The 15,255-nt window shown below is 41.4% G+C and overlaps 1 protein-coding gene across 2 annotated transcripts in view; it reads left to right on the top strand.

Annotated features, from left to right (window-relative positions):
* Window positions 1-15,255, top strand: part of STXBP5 (syntaxin binding protein 5) — a 933,640-nt gene that overhangs the window by 149,012 nt on the left and 769,373 nt on the right. For both annotated transcript variants that reach the window (XM_069235194.1, XM_069235193.1), the window contains exon 3: window positions 8,255-8,336. In XM_069235194.1, coding sequence (XP_069091295.1) covers window positions 8,255-8,336 — 82 coding nt within the window. The remainder of the gene's footprint in view (window positions 1-8,254; window positions 8,337-15,255) is intronic.

The raw sequence follows: 15,255 nt of genomic DNA, 5'->3' as shown, positions 1-15,255 counted from the left end.
ACATTGATTTCCTGCTTTTTCATGTAACACCTGTTAAACGGGCTCTGTGTATACAAAATGTGCATGCCACGCTTATCTACATCCAGTAAGATTGGCAACACTGGTAAGGGACAACGGGGCCGATGTACGAAAATACCATTTAACAATTCCTTAATAGGGAATGTTAAGGAATCGCTACTAATTAACCTTTGTGTGTTATCTATCAATGAGGATTCCTTTAATTTAGCGATTTCTTAATAGTCAATATTTCTAAATACAGAATTTCAGTTTGTGTTTAGTTGTGATTAGCAAATAGTGACTATTGCATCGGTAGGTACTGCTAACATAGGTGCTTCGAGAAAGTTGTTACTTTTGCTTCACTTTTCCTGTAGAACAACGGAGAGCTGGAAAAAAGCTTGGATCTTTGTATAACAAAATGGCAAGTCAAACTTCAACTGGGGGACAAGACAGCAGCAAGAAGGTAAATACAGGGAATTTCAAATGAAAAATAAAGTGTGTGTACAGGAGCATAAGCAATTATTTGTAAAATCCTACCTGTTTGTCCCGGATGCAACAAAGAAGAGACTTTGGACATGAATCCAGGACAGAGTTAACTCTACTCAGAGTCCTTGTTGCTACCAGAAGTATAAACAGGTAGTAGGCAGTATAAACACTGGTACAATATGCGATATTGTATTTAAGGAAGATTGACTTTAAGGCGATGTCAAGGTTCGGCAACTGAAGGGAGGAGCACAAAACCTCTACTAACAACAATAGAAAAACAAATTGCGTCCACATTTCAGGCACAGTCTTCTTCGTGTTGCTGCAGTAGCTACCACCTTGCTTGTGCCCACTGTGCTAAGTATGAATTTTAAATGTATATTCTATTTGATTATTAATATTGTTTAATGTTCCCTTAACCCCTTCGCTGCCAGGCCTTTTCCCCTCTCCTGTGCCAAGCCTCTTTTTGGCTATTTGGGGTAGTTCGTGCTTAGCCCCTCATAACTTTTTGTCCTCCTAACCTATCCATGCCAAATTTGCGTCCTTTTTTCCAACACCCTAGGGATTCTAAAGGTACCCAGAGTTTGTGGCTTCCCCTGGAGAAAACCAAGAAATTACCCAAAATACAGCTAAAACTTAGTTTCAGAAAAAAGGGCTGAGAAGAAAGTATGTTTTTTTTTTCTTCCTGAAAAGAGCATATTCAAAGGGTTTATGGTACTAAATCACCATCTTCAGATGGAACAGGCAGACTTGCATCAGAAAACCACATTTTTCAACACAATTTTCACAATTTACTGGGACATACCCCATTTTTACTATTGTTTGTGCTTTCAGCCTCCTTCCACTTAGTGACAGAAATGGGTGTGAAACCAATGATGGATCCCAGACAGCTAAACATTTCTGATAAATAGACTTTGGGGGTTATTCTAACTTTGGAGGAGTGTTAATCCGTCCCAAAAGTGACGGTAAAGTGACGGATATACCACCAGCCGTATTACGAGTTCCATAGGATATAATGGACTCGTAATACGGCTGGTGGTAAATCCGTCACTTTTCCGTCACTTTTGGGACGGATTAACACCTCCTCCAAAGTTAGAATAACCCCCATAGTGCTGAATTTAGCAATGGGTCATTTGTGTAGATCCTTCAAGGTTTTCCTACAGAAAGTGGTAGCTAAAAAATATTGAAATTGAAGTGAAAAAAAGAGCTGTCTCTGTCGACATTTTCTTCTATAACTTTTTCCAGCTGTGGCAGATTTTTGAAAGCAATATAATGTTACGTCTGCTGGACTCTTCTGGTTGCGGATATATATAGCACTTGTAGATTCATCAAGAACCCTATGTACCCAGAGCCAATAAATGAGCTGCACCTTGCAGTGGGTTTTCATTGTACCGGATATACAGCAATTCATTTGATGAAATATAAAGTGTGAACAATAGGTATCCAGGAAACCTTTGTATTTCCAAAATGGGCACAAGATAAGGTGTTGAGAAGCAGTGGTTATTTGCACATTTCTAAATTCCGGGGTCCCCATACTAGCATGTGAATTACAGGGCATTTCTCAAATTTTTACACCCTGTCTTACATTTGGAAGGAACTCATGTGGAGAGAAACAAGGGGCAATGACACTTGTTCTTCTATTCTGTGCCCCCCCTCCCATCTCCCGATAAAAATGGTACCTCACTTGTATCAGAAGGCCTATTGCCCGCGACAGGAAACGCAACATGAACACATCACATTTTTACATTGAAATCTGACATGTTTTTTGGAAAGTGCCTAGCTGTGGATTTTAGCCTCTAGCTCAGCCGGCAGTAGGGAAACCTACCAAACCTATGTATTTTTGAAAACTAGACACCTAGGGGAATCCGGCATGGGGTGATATGTGGGGCTCTCGTCAAGTTCTGTTCACCCAGAATCGTTTCCAAACCTCAAAATTTTGCAAAAAAAACACCTTTTCCTCACATTTCAGTGATAGAAAGTTCTGGAATCTGAGAGGAGCCACACATTTTCTTCTACCCAGTTTTCCCCAAGTCTCCCGATAAAAATGGTACCTCACTTGTGTGGGTAGGCCTAGTGCCCACGACAGGAAATGCCCCAAAACACAACGTGGACACATCACATTTTCCCAAAGTAAATTGACGTGTTTTTTGGAAAGTGCCTAGCTGTGGATTTTGGTCTCTAACTTAGCCGGCACCTAGGAAAACCTACCAAACCTGTGCATTTTTGAAAACTAGACACTATGGGGAGCCTAGGATGGGGAACCTGTGGCACTCTCCCCAGGTTCTGTTACTCAGAATCCTTTGCAAACCTCACAATTTGGGGAAAGAAAACACTTTTTCTTCACTTTTCGGTGATAGCAAGTTCTGGAATCTAAGAGGAGCCACAAATTTCCTTCCACCCAGCATTCCCCCTAGGCTCCCGATAAAAATGGTACCTCAGTTGTGTGGATAGGCCTAGTGTCTGTGACAGGAAATTCCCCAAAACACTACGTGGACACATCAAAATGATCAATTACAAAACTACCTGTTTTTGAGGGGGATGGGGTGGGCACCTGCATTTTTGGCCCTGGTCTCAGCAGCCATCCAGGGAAACCTACCAAACCCAGACATTTCTGAAAAGTAGACACCCGAGGGAGTCCAGGGAGGTGTGACTTGCATGGATCCCCCAGTGTTTTCTTACCCAGAATTCTCAGCAAATGTCAAATTTAGCTAAAAAACATCACATTTTCCCCACATTTTTGTGTGGGATCACCCGGCTGACACAAGTTTCCTACCATCCAACATTCCCATACAGTACTCGTGTAGGTGGGCCAAGTGCCTGTCCCAGGGAAGAGCTAAAAACATATCTAAATTGAGGGATAACCAAAGCGGGTCCAAAAGGGCAGTTTGGGGGAAAAAACACTTATAGGCTGACAAGTGGGGCAGAATTGTTATCGGTATAGATGCAACCATGCTGCGTGGTAGGAATTGTGTGGATTCCTGCAGATTCTAGAAGGTTCCATCACAAAAAAGTGGGAAAAATTTGTGATTTCACCAAAGTTGGAGGTTTGCAGGGCATTGTGGTTAAGAAAATGGTGCGGGGTGCATGTGAAGCACACCACATTGGACTCACCCAGATGTTTAGTTCTCAGATGTGTCTAGGTCTCATATATTTTTCTACATGACAGCGTCCCAAAGTCCAAGAAGTGCAGCCTCGCCATTCCATGTGGGACGATTTTGAAAGTTAGACCAGCTCTCATGGCCCAAATGTAAAACCAAAACCCAAAAATAATTAAAAGTTATCTTGCTTGCTGTTGAGATAAGATGGTTTAGTGTGCAGGGTGAGAGCTGAAAGACTGTTACCACCTTCATTTGGGGTGGGGGCATAAACATGCTCATACTGATTGATAGCCAACACCCCACTATTTTTTTTTTTTTTTAATTCCCTGGCATCTAGTAGGCTTTTTGCCTCCCCACCCCACCCTCCGAATTGCCCCATCTGCCAACCAGTGAGCAGAACAACTTTGTTCCCATTTATTTTGGGTGGGAGTATGGCTACCCTCTTTTAAAAAAAGAAATCTTCCCTGGTGTCTGGTGGGCTTTATGCCCCCCTTTGTGGGCAGATGGGCCTTATACAAAAATAGGTTGATCTGGCAGAAATGGCCAACAGTAATGTGCCTCCATGGGGAGTGACCCTTGGCCAAACAAAACACACACAACAATCACTGGTGTCTTAGTGGTTTCTGCCCCTTGGGAGCAGATTGTCCAAATAAAGATAGGCTGATCAGCCCCAAAGGGGGGCAGAAATGGCCTAAAATGAATTTGCTCCCCACCAATAAAGAAAATAATTATAAACAATCCCTGGCATCTAGAGGTTTCTTCCCTCCTTGGGGGCAGATGGGCCTAATTAATATAGGCGCTTTATAAAAAAAAATGCCCCCTTAGGGAGCGACCCTTGCCCAAGGGGCCGCTCCCCTCATGTCCATTTCTTTAAAAAAAAAAAACTCCCTGGTGTCTAGTGGGAATTTCTGCAGCCCTATCGCCATTACGTCCGTGGCCCCAAAGGGGTTAAATATATACATTTTAAAAGCAATTTTATTAGATTTTGAAACCTAACATGGGCACATAGTACCCAGTCATTTTTGATCACCAACAAAGTCATCAGAATCAAGGCCACACATACATTCTACAGAATAAGCCCTCTGTGCCGGTTACATGAAGAAACAGTTAAATCAATGTACAATGACACTTAGCCTGAAGTGATCCCACCATTTGCTCCAGATTTTCCCATTCTTTTTGGCAGCCTCCTGCTTAATACACTGGTTTCCTTGCTGTACACACCAGTCCACTACCTTGTGCCATAATGATAGTAGGGGCTGGGTAGAAGACTTCCAACAGCTGCCAGCGTCCTGTTTCGCAACCATAGTGACCACTCCAGTCAACGCCTTGTCAGCATTCGTACCTGCGATTCCCTCGAAGATTCCCAGAAGAATACTTTTGGTGAGAGCTCTATGTCCCATCCCACTACCTCAGACAATTCATGAATCACTTTGTTCCATTATTTTTCAATAAGGAGACATGTTCAAACAATATGGTAGAAATCTGCAGTAGCATGAGAGCACCTTAAACCTGAGGTTAGGGTGATGGTGTGCCTTGTGAAGACGGATAGGGGAGAGATATTCACAGTGGAGATAGTATGTTTGGACCAATCGTAATCTGAAGAAGATAGAGATGACACAGGCGGCATTTAGGCTTTGCACTAATCATCATCTTCCACCTGTCCCACCCATCCTTCCCATTGAACCCACAGTTGTGTAAACACATCGGGGTAATTGATGATTAAGGAGCGATTACATTCGTGAGATTCCCCCCTCTGTTCTAGCACCCATCAGAATTTTGGTCTTGAGTGGGCTATGTACCGTGAGCATTTTATCCAGTGGGATGTGTACCTTAATGTATGCCATAGCTGAAAGTATTTATGGAATTGAGTTGATGACAAGGCACAGGTCGAGTGGGGTTCCTGAAAGGAGTGGATTTGGGTGCCAGACCAGATGTCTCCCAATAAGGAAATGCCTCTTATGTCTATTTGAGCAAAGCCTTGAGGGCCCGTCTCTTGCAGCCACCTCCCGCTTCACAGGGGTGTTTTTACAGTACGTTTACCGTCCCATCCTGTGTGCTGAAGTCCTGCCTTCCTACTTAGACGGACCACTTAGGTCACCACTGGCATATCCCTAGATATTGGGGCACCATAGAGCATTCCTTATGCAATCTCAACGCTCCGAGAGGACAACTCCACGCTGTATGCTAGGTCCATTCAACACCCATTGAACCAGTCGTTTATGACCAGGATCTAGAACGCGGAGTAGTAGAGTTATAGGTTGGCCATACCCAAACCTCCATCGTAAGGCGTCTGTTGGCATTTGGTGAGAGTCAATCCTGGCTTGGAGTTGTGCCAGAGAGAGGACATTGCCAGGGAGTCTATTTCCTGGAACCAGTGACTGGACACCATTTGGGGAACATTTTTAAAGAGGTACTTTGGCAGAATCATCATTTTAAAAACAGCTGTTCCCCCCCATTACATTCAGCTCCAGGGTTTCCCAAAGTTTCAAATCTGCTTTCACTTTTTGGATCAACAGAGTAAATACAATTGAGTTTCCATCCCAGTTGCGGGTAAAGTGAAACCTAAGTTCCCAGAAAGCGAAAGCTCAGATGTAATATGGGAATGGATGTCTGCCACTCATTGCTAATTATATTTATATATTTTTTTGACATTTTGCAAATGTGTCATTTACTCTTAACACCTGCATTGCAGTTCGTTACTGTATTCCCATATTGAAATCTGGCTTTCATGTTATTATAAATGCCAATTTTTGGTCACAAAGCCTCCAATTTGACCTTTGCAACTGCAAAATTCCTTTGTACATTAGGACCTCTTTACACTTCTTTACTTTACTTCTGAGACAATGAGTCAATAAGATATTTATTTTCTATTATACCATTATTTAATAAAGACTCAAGTATTTTTTTTAAATTAAAAAAACATCAATAAAATTAATATTGGTTTTATTGATTAGGTGCAGCCATTTTATGTTAACCTCAGGACACAGCAGAAGTAGACATAGAAGAAGAGAAGGGAGAAATGGTTAGGCTAAACAATATTGACAACACTGCAATCTATAATTTCAACATCATTACAATATACAGTGACAGAAGCTATGCTCACACCTCTCATTACTTCCCAACAACAACGTACTTCTTCCAGCAGAACCCGAACATATACCTCACCAACCACTCCAATAGGAATAACTGCTACTTCTCATGTTGGACAATTCAATTAAAAAATGTTAAGAGTAAAATGAAGACATATGAGGGCAACAGAAAAATTGTACACTTCAGTTTCTAGCGTAAGAAATGCCATCAGTCGGGGGTTTGACTCACACATAAAGTTCGTGAAATCTCACAGAGAGTTAGTACAATTTCTACAGAAGTAAATAAAAACAACAATTCCTAAAGGAGGCATCAGTTGCACATTGACAGCTGTCTACAATGTTTTGGGTGATCTGGTGTTCCACTTCCTAGTTCTACAGTTAACCTAAGTCAATACACTGTTAATATTCGGTCAGAAATAGTGCATTGTTCTGCTCATGTCTCCAAAGGGCTGCTTCAAGGTACTTCTCCTCTAGAAAAAGTTCTAATGCTGCCATTAGGGCCTTGGTTACAGGTACAAGCCAAAGCAGTAGTTCTCTAGGTGATGCAAATAATGAGCAACATGCATGAATTTAGATTGGCCATGATAGAAGTGTATCTATATGTAGCGCTACAGAAGGCTAGTGTTTGGGTCTGAAAATAAATGAATTATATATTTATTAAAAGGTTTTTACAACATTTTAGGTAGTTGTCTTACATACATTTTAAAGTCATGTTATTTATTTTTAATGTGTTTACCTTTCAACTGCCGCCTCAAAGTATATTTGGATATTTGTTCATTTGAAAAATGTGAATATACATGACTTGAGCATTCAACTCCTTGTTTGTCTTTTGATCGTATTTGTATGATACAATGATAATTGTTCTACAATTTCTCATTTTTTTACATACAATGTATCTTGTGACATGTTTCTACAATTGTAGTGATCAAACATAAGAAATATATTAATGTGATTTTTTTTTTTTATAACACAAGGTTATGCGGTTTATCTTTCTTTTATCATCTTTAAAAATCACCTTTTGAGAAATCCTTGTTACTTATTATTAACAATTCCATATTTGCTATTTCTTTTTTGTGATTCAATAAAACAATTTTCTAAATAGAGATTCCTTATTTAGTAATTTTGAAAGAAAAATAGTAAAAATGCCTATTTTTAGAAACTGTACTTCCCAAATGCCATTTTCAATGGTCACAAACCCATTTGCAACCAATTAAAGATTCTGTAATGTATTGGACATTGGGCCAAAGAAGCTTTAATATACCCTTAGTTTTACTTTTTTGTACCAGTTGTTTAATACAGACATTAACAACTTCTGATGATGACCTCTTGAAGCTAAAATATTTCTATATTACCAGTTAAAAAATGAATGCTGAGAGCTGTTCATATGCTTCTGGTTTTGTGATAATTTTTTCCCCCAAGGTACTAATCATTAACAGAGCTTGTAATTTCTGTGTTGGAGAATTTGTGCTGTGGCGAGCAGAAAGCTTGCAAGCTATTCAACCCTTACCATATTAATGATGCTTGTCACTTTTTGTCCTTTGTACGTTTTCATAAGAATTGCTTCCTCCTTGACTTACTTTATATCAGATTCGGTCGCCCGGGAGTGGAATGCTACTGCCAGCATGACAGTCTTGCTGCAGTTATCCAGCTACAGTTCCTGGTGAATGAGGTTTGTAACATATTTGTTTTTGATATTTATTGTTGTGTGTGTTCAAAATTCTATCTAGCTGGGACTGTTAAATCTAACCACAATTTTCCCATTGCTGCCAACGGCGGAAGACCTAAAGAAAACTGTTTCTCTTTCTCTGGTTGTTGTTTAAACCACCCAGATTGCAAACTCAAATAAAATGTCCACAAGAGTAGTATAATCAAAGATATGGAATTCCCTGGTGGTGGGTGATATATTTCTAATATTGTTCACCAGTAGGTAGTTACAGTAAGAACCTAGTTTCAATAGGAAGAGCGTTTATTGTTTTTCATTTGGTGCACTTTGATGAATCTTAACAACCTGTTCAAAACTAGTTTGTCACTTCAGCTGCTATCTTAAAAGTTTCAGGATGATCTGTCAAGCGGGGGTCGAGAAAAAGGGGGTGGGGGCAAAACGTGTTTTCCCCATGCAGTATCCCGTAGAGATTTTAGGCACAATTACAGCCCGAACCGCTGAACGGAATTACACAATTTGGTGGAAAGCTAAATCTTGGCCCAGAAAGAGTGCTTTTTGTAATTTGGTTTAAATCTGTTCAGTAGTTTTGGAGTTAGTAAAGTTAAAATATATATATATATATATATATATATAGATATAGATAGATATAGATAGATATAGATAGATATAGATATAGATACATACATATCTAGAGACGCAGATCCACCACAGCAGATCCACGTGGCAACAACACCATGATTGGCTGGCAGTAACATGAGAAGAGAGTTGCGGGTGCAATTTTGTTCTTAGGGACATTGTTGCCGGGGGGGATATAAAATGTAAAGTGGTAATAAGGGTCATGGTAGAGGTTCCCTGACCACATAGGACTGTTGTACGAGTCTGTGAGGGACCCCTCATGAGCACAAAATGGTCCAAAAACATTTTTTTCCCAGATGCACCATGGCACTCACCATGCACTGCTATTTTATCCCATGACATCTTCTACGACATTGTTGATAATATCAGTGCAACATTTGCAAGGAAATTAATGGTGGGAAAACTGCATGGAGGGGGGCGAATTATAGTTACGTTGGAGCATGAGTTCTAGTTACTTGAGATTACTATAACTACAAATGCTCAATTTATATGGTTCTGTGTGTAAAATCAGAACCTAACTATAACATCCCTGTAACCTTTGTTTTTTTTCAGTAGAAATATATATTATAAAATTGACATTGTGTGAATTATTGTCATCATATACATTTGATAAAAAAATATTGGTCATTTTTGTAGAAAGGTGATAGATTTGCTTTATATATATTGAAATGATCACCCCTTGAAAAAGCCAAATAGACCCACCTGTCATATTTTGACATTATGACTCTTTGACAAAGTCAGTAAGTCTGCCCGAGTGTGGCCAGGCCCTGCGGGACCAACTGGATGCTGCGCATGCCTGGAGGCCCTGTGGCCAACAGTCCCCCCTCACACAGTCAAATCCTGTGCACTGCAGGTAAGTTGGCTGCCCGAGGTGGGTTGGCTTTTTGGATGGTAGTAAAATATTGCATCACTTAAAAATAAACTGTAGAAACTCACTGAAAAAAACAAAGGTTAAAGTAACTTCATAGTTAGGTGCAATGTTCAGTAACAGTGTAACATTTTAAACTTCCAAAAACACTAATATTTACCAGTTACCTCTAGTAGCTACATCTCGCATCCCTGGCATGCACAGTGTTGTGGTCAATGATGTAATTCCATGTGTCATCAGTGATGTTACCAGTGATGTCATAGAACAAGTCATGAGTGATGTAAGGTGTGAGATCTCTTTACCTTTGTGTTTCTTTGCAGTGAATTTCTAAGGTTTATTTACTGTGAAGTAAGGTATTGTTAAAATACCTAACTATAGCATCATTTTAACTTTTTAAGTTAGGTAGGGTTGAGTTGACCAGGACCTGCTTCCAGACGCACAGTGTGGGGTTACTGCAGGGCCAATGCTGATACAGAGTCAAGAGCCACAGACACCACACAATCTTTATTTTATTAATTGGTATTCTGATCCTGTGGGAGCGAGGTCAGCCATACAGTTTTCTCATTATTAGGTTAATTGCAAATGTTGCAGTGGTATCAGTGGTGTCATAAAAGATGTTATGACTGTTCTAATATGTGGTGTAATTAGCAGGTGGTTGGTGATTGTGGCCTTGGGGACCCCATCCCCCGGATCCTCTGTAAATTATAGGTGGGTGCCCTGATGCTCATCTATATTGACAAGACAAAAGGCATACAGTCCTTTGAGTGTGTTCTTCGGGCATCCAGAAAGAGGCCTAGCCCTGTTCAAACAGGGACTAGCACATTAACTGTTAGCTTGCATCTCTTTTTGCCACAGCATGGCCAAAGATCCACTCTAAGGAAGATTGAGTTTGCATTCCACCAGTAGCATGGTGACGACTGAAGCACTCCTGGTGTGACCCTACAAAACAACTACCATGCAGCCAGTTGGAAAAGCAGGTACAAGTTCATAAAGCACTAATGCCTGGATTTGAACGTAGCAGCCAACTTTGCAGTAGTGCAGGTCCTTTTTGTCAGGCAAACCTCCGCAGCATGTTTGGGTAAAATGAGCTTGCTTTCCTCTTTGTTATAATTATGATGTACTGCTTACTGTTCTAATACAAGCATGTGATCATATAGGAGGTTCAATGCTAGAGAAAAAATGTGTTATTTTACCTGCATCTCCAGTTCTCCAGCATTGGTATGTCTCATTTATTCACATGCAGCCCTCCTACCTCTCCTCCCAGATGAGAGACTCATTTATTAAGTACTCTACTGGCTATTTATGCTATGTAATCTGAGCTGTGGTGGTCTATAGGGGGAATAAGAGAGGTAAGCACTTAAATCTCACTGGCTGAAGTTCAGGTTGTGTCTAATGAGGTGGTTGTGCTACTAAACAGACGTTGTTGCGGCCTATGGCTATTTTTAACATTGTTTTATGCAACATACAGTTACAAGGGATTCACAACCTGACGACAGACAGTGATTCAAGCATATTGGTTTATGAAATATATCAACCTTGGAGAATTGGAGTTAAAGCGAAACAAATTCTTCTTGTATTTCACGTCATTCGATCTGAATTCTCCCCTTTGCAAGTAATTACATCTAAGCTAGGAACAAGCTAAGTACAAGCAGAGAGGAATTTATGACTTCCTTGGGGATTGAGATCAAGCAAGCAAAATATATAAGCATACTTCGTGAAGACCACAGGCAGGCACCTCTGAGCCAGCCTATGCTTACCGGTTTGCTGGGAACTGAGAGCTAATCAGCGCAGTAATGGATAATGACTTTCTTCATACAGAACGGCACTCTGTACTTCTTTCATTAAGGTATGCGGGTGAGAGACCATCTTAGAAACTTGGACAGGCCCCTTTGATGCTAAAAAAGCTATGTAGGGGCAAGAAGGGAGGCCTTGAAGAACAGGGACTGGTCCCATTGTTTCCATGCGAGGAAGTTCTGAAACACCTTTAAAATGTTGCAATTATTTGTAATATTTCATTGATTAGCTTTTTATTGTCACTGTTGTGTTTATTTTTATTGTCAACCCTATTCACATTATATGAACTAGCATAGAACATTGATGCTAATAAAACCTATTCCTAGTGTGGATTCTTCAGTGTGTCTATTTGTTAGTGAATTCAAAATCGTTTTTCACAATGAACAATCATGTGAGTCTCTCAGGACTGATCTTTAACCAGAACACACAATAATCATGTAATGCTTAGGTGGTTCATGAGCTACAGTCCACTAGGGTTTCTGTCCCGAGTTGGTAAGTGGACATTGATCCTGCACGTTTGCCAGAGGGTCTAGAATACCTTATCACAGGCAATTATTTTTTAAAGCAGCAAAAAATGATATCAGCTCTCCAAGGGCTGTGGTTATGTAGAATGAAACTGTCATCATAATGACTAGGAATACTTGAAATCTCAGGGCAGACAGCTGAGTGAGCAGGGAAAAGGTGGATGGGCTGCAAGCAGATGTGGAAGTCAGCACAACGAGTGTGATGATGAGATGGTAAAGCTAAACAATGCTTAGCCTGTCGACAAAGTAAGGAGCGAGGCTGGTCTGGCAACCTGATTGGGGGGAAACCTGTGCCATCCCTGCCACTCCAAAAGGCTGGATACCTTTGGGAAGAGGATGTTCTGTTCCGCCAGCCTAGCACTGGTGAACACTGCATGCCTTTTTGGCTGATATATATATATATATATATGTTCGATGGCATATGTAGCTGCAGATACACACGCTATGCACAGGTCCTGCCATCTAGTGTTGGGCTTGGAGTGTTACAAGTTGTTTTTCTTTGAAGAAGTCTTTTTGAGTCACAGGACCGAGTGACTCCTCCTTTTCGGCTCCATTGCGCATGGGCATCGACTCTATCTTAGATTGTTTTCTTTCCGCCATCGTGGGCCTGGTGCAACAACACTCACCATCAAATGTGGGCTGGACATGACCGACTCAGTAGGCTGAGTGATTCCATTGTCGGTGTTCCTTGGACACCATTCATCGTGCCCCAATGGGATCTCAACCTGGTCTTAAAATTTCTTATGTGGACACTCTTTCGGCCCCTGCTCAATTTGAATGCTCATCATCAAAACGGCTTTTCTAGTGACCATAACATCGGTCTGGATGGTCAGGGAACTGCAAGCACTCTGTACACCCTCCTCACACAACATTCTAATCAGATAAAGCTGGTTCTGAGGACTTGTGCTACCTTTCTTCCGAAGGTTGTAACACCTTTTCACAGAGGCTAGAATAACACCTTGCCTACTTTCTTTGCTTCACCTCACCCTGCGAAGGAAGAGGAGAGACTCCTCCACCTGGACCCCAAAAGAGTGGAGTTGTTCTACCTTGATCATACCAAAGAGTTCTGGAGGGACAATCATCTCTTCGATGTGTATGTTGGATCGAAGAAAGGAAAGGCTGTTCAGAAATGAACCATCTCACAAAGGATAGTGCTCTACATGAATACCTGCAATGCACTGGCCAAAAAGAAACCCCCTGAGGGCGTGCATGATTATTCCACCTCGGAGCAAAGGCTGCGACCAATGCATGAGCTCGCGGAATCCTTATCCTGGGCACCTGTCAGGCAGCAATGTGGGCATCACGACACACATTTTTTACCCAATATTACTGTTTGGATAGTCAGGTTTGACATGAACAGCATTTTGTCTGTTCGGTACTACAGGAACTCTTGGTCTAATCTGCTTCATGACCCACCTGCCGGAAGGCATTGCTTGGGTATCTACTCTACGGTAAGCCATCTGTGGCTAGAAGTCTGCTAGATGAACAAGTTACTTATCTTTGGTAATGCGTTATGTTGTAGAGACCCCGTGTAGCCAAATATTCCTTACCAACCCTCCCATCCTCCCTGCTGTGGGAACTGATTTCTGTATAGTGTTACCCTTCTGAAGCCCTTAGCACAGTATACCTGTGCATCAGCATTCTTCAGGCCTCTGCGCTTCTAGTGCAGAAAGTTGCGAAAAGGAATTCATATCAGCACGCTGGAGTGTCTCCGGCCACTTCATTTCGGCCCAGATGCCACAGAGCCAAATGATGCCACCTACTGGCTCGCAGAAGTACTGATCAAGAATTTCCGGTTCTAGTCGGATGCCCGGGAATAATTCTAAGATAAGGAATCTGAGTCTAGATGGAGTCTCTACCAGATAAGGCGTTACGAAAGATAAGTAACTTCTTCTTCAAAAAGATCTGCCTTCAGCCCTTTCTTAAATTGAAGAAGAGTATGCAGAGGCCATAATATTTATTTGAATATCAGTCCAGACTCCTGGTGCATAGGCGGTACAGTCCTGTTTTTTTTTTCTTGCAGTTCATACTGCTATTTTATAAAGTACCCTTGGCTCTAAAAGTGGTTATGCATTTAGAATCTGGATGTTTTCATTACAGTTCTGACACACATCACCAGCCTACCAAGTTTGCTAATTGTCTTTGTTTAAAGCAAGAAGAAAGATCCGAAACTAGGAGTTGCAGTAGTAGCACCCTTGTTCCCCTCTTTGGGATTAACAAAGGGGAAATATTTTCTACATTGATTAGTTTACACTCCTGAGATGGGTATCTAGATTGTATTGACTTCACCTTCCCCAATTACCTTGTCAAATTTTGCTCAACATGCCCACTTGAAATGATCTTGCCAAACTCAACACATGGCTTTAATAGCAAGACTAGGTACAGTTTATGGTAGGCTCATGTCAGTACATCGTTCAGAGGGCTGCACGTCAAGCAGAAGATACTGGACCCAACTGTGGAGTTTGAGGCCTTTTACTCCTATCCCGGGGTCTGACCTATGTTGGATCCTGAGCAGCTGGGCCAGGTACTCCTTTAGCACTTGACTCTCAGTGGTAGAGTTGGTTGAGCAGTCCAAGGCTTCTTGTGGGGAGAGGTAGACACAGGGGGTTAAACACAGACTTAGCACTCAAAATACTTTCAGCAGCAGCAGTAAATATTGTTCAGTCAGATACTTGTTTTTATTCAAAGAAAATGAGTATTTATATGCAAACACAATGGGAAATATGTTAGCCGGAGTGGTTATTTCCAATTCACTATAAGCAACTTGCAGATTAAGTTCCACCACTAGTCAGAGTCACTTTGTTGAAGCCAGAATTGTTCTTGCCTCTAAGCACTGTATGGCAGGCATGTTCCCCTGAGGCTGACTGTCCCTTAAATCATTATTATCCACAGCAGCAGGATCCGGGCGACCAAAGTCTCTGAAGAGCCTGGCACTCTGTCCCTCCAGTGTGTCCCACCGAGATCACAGGAATATAGAAATGCACAAACCGGTCTTGGGGGATACGTCTATCTCCTCATGTTCCTCCAATTAGCTCTGGGTCTCCAAAAATTGATCCCAACATCTTCCATGCATTGTAACATTGACAGGCACACATACAGCCAA

Source organism: Pleurodeles waltl, chromosome 5 (genome assembly GCF_031143425.1).
Source record: "Pleurodeles waltl isolate 20211129_DDA chromosome 5, aPleWal1.hap1.20221129, whole genome shotgun sequence".
Taxonomy (NCBI): Eukaryota; Metazoa; Chordata; class Amphibia; order Caudata; family Salamandridae; genus Pleurodeles; species Pleurodeles waltl.
This window is presented reverse-complemented; position numbering and strand designations above follow the sequence as displayed.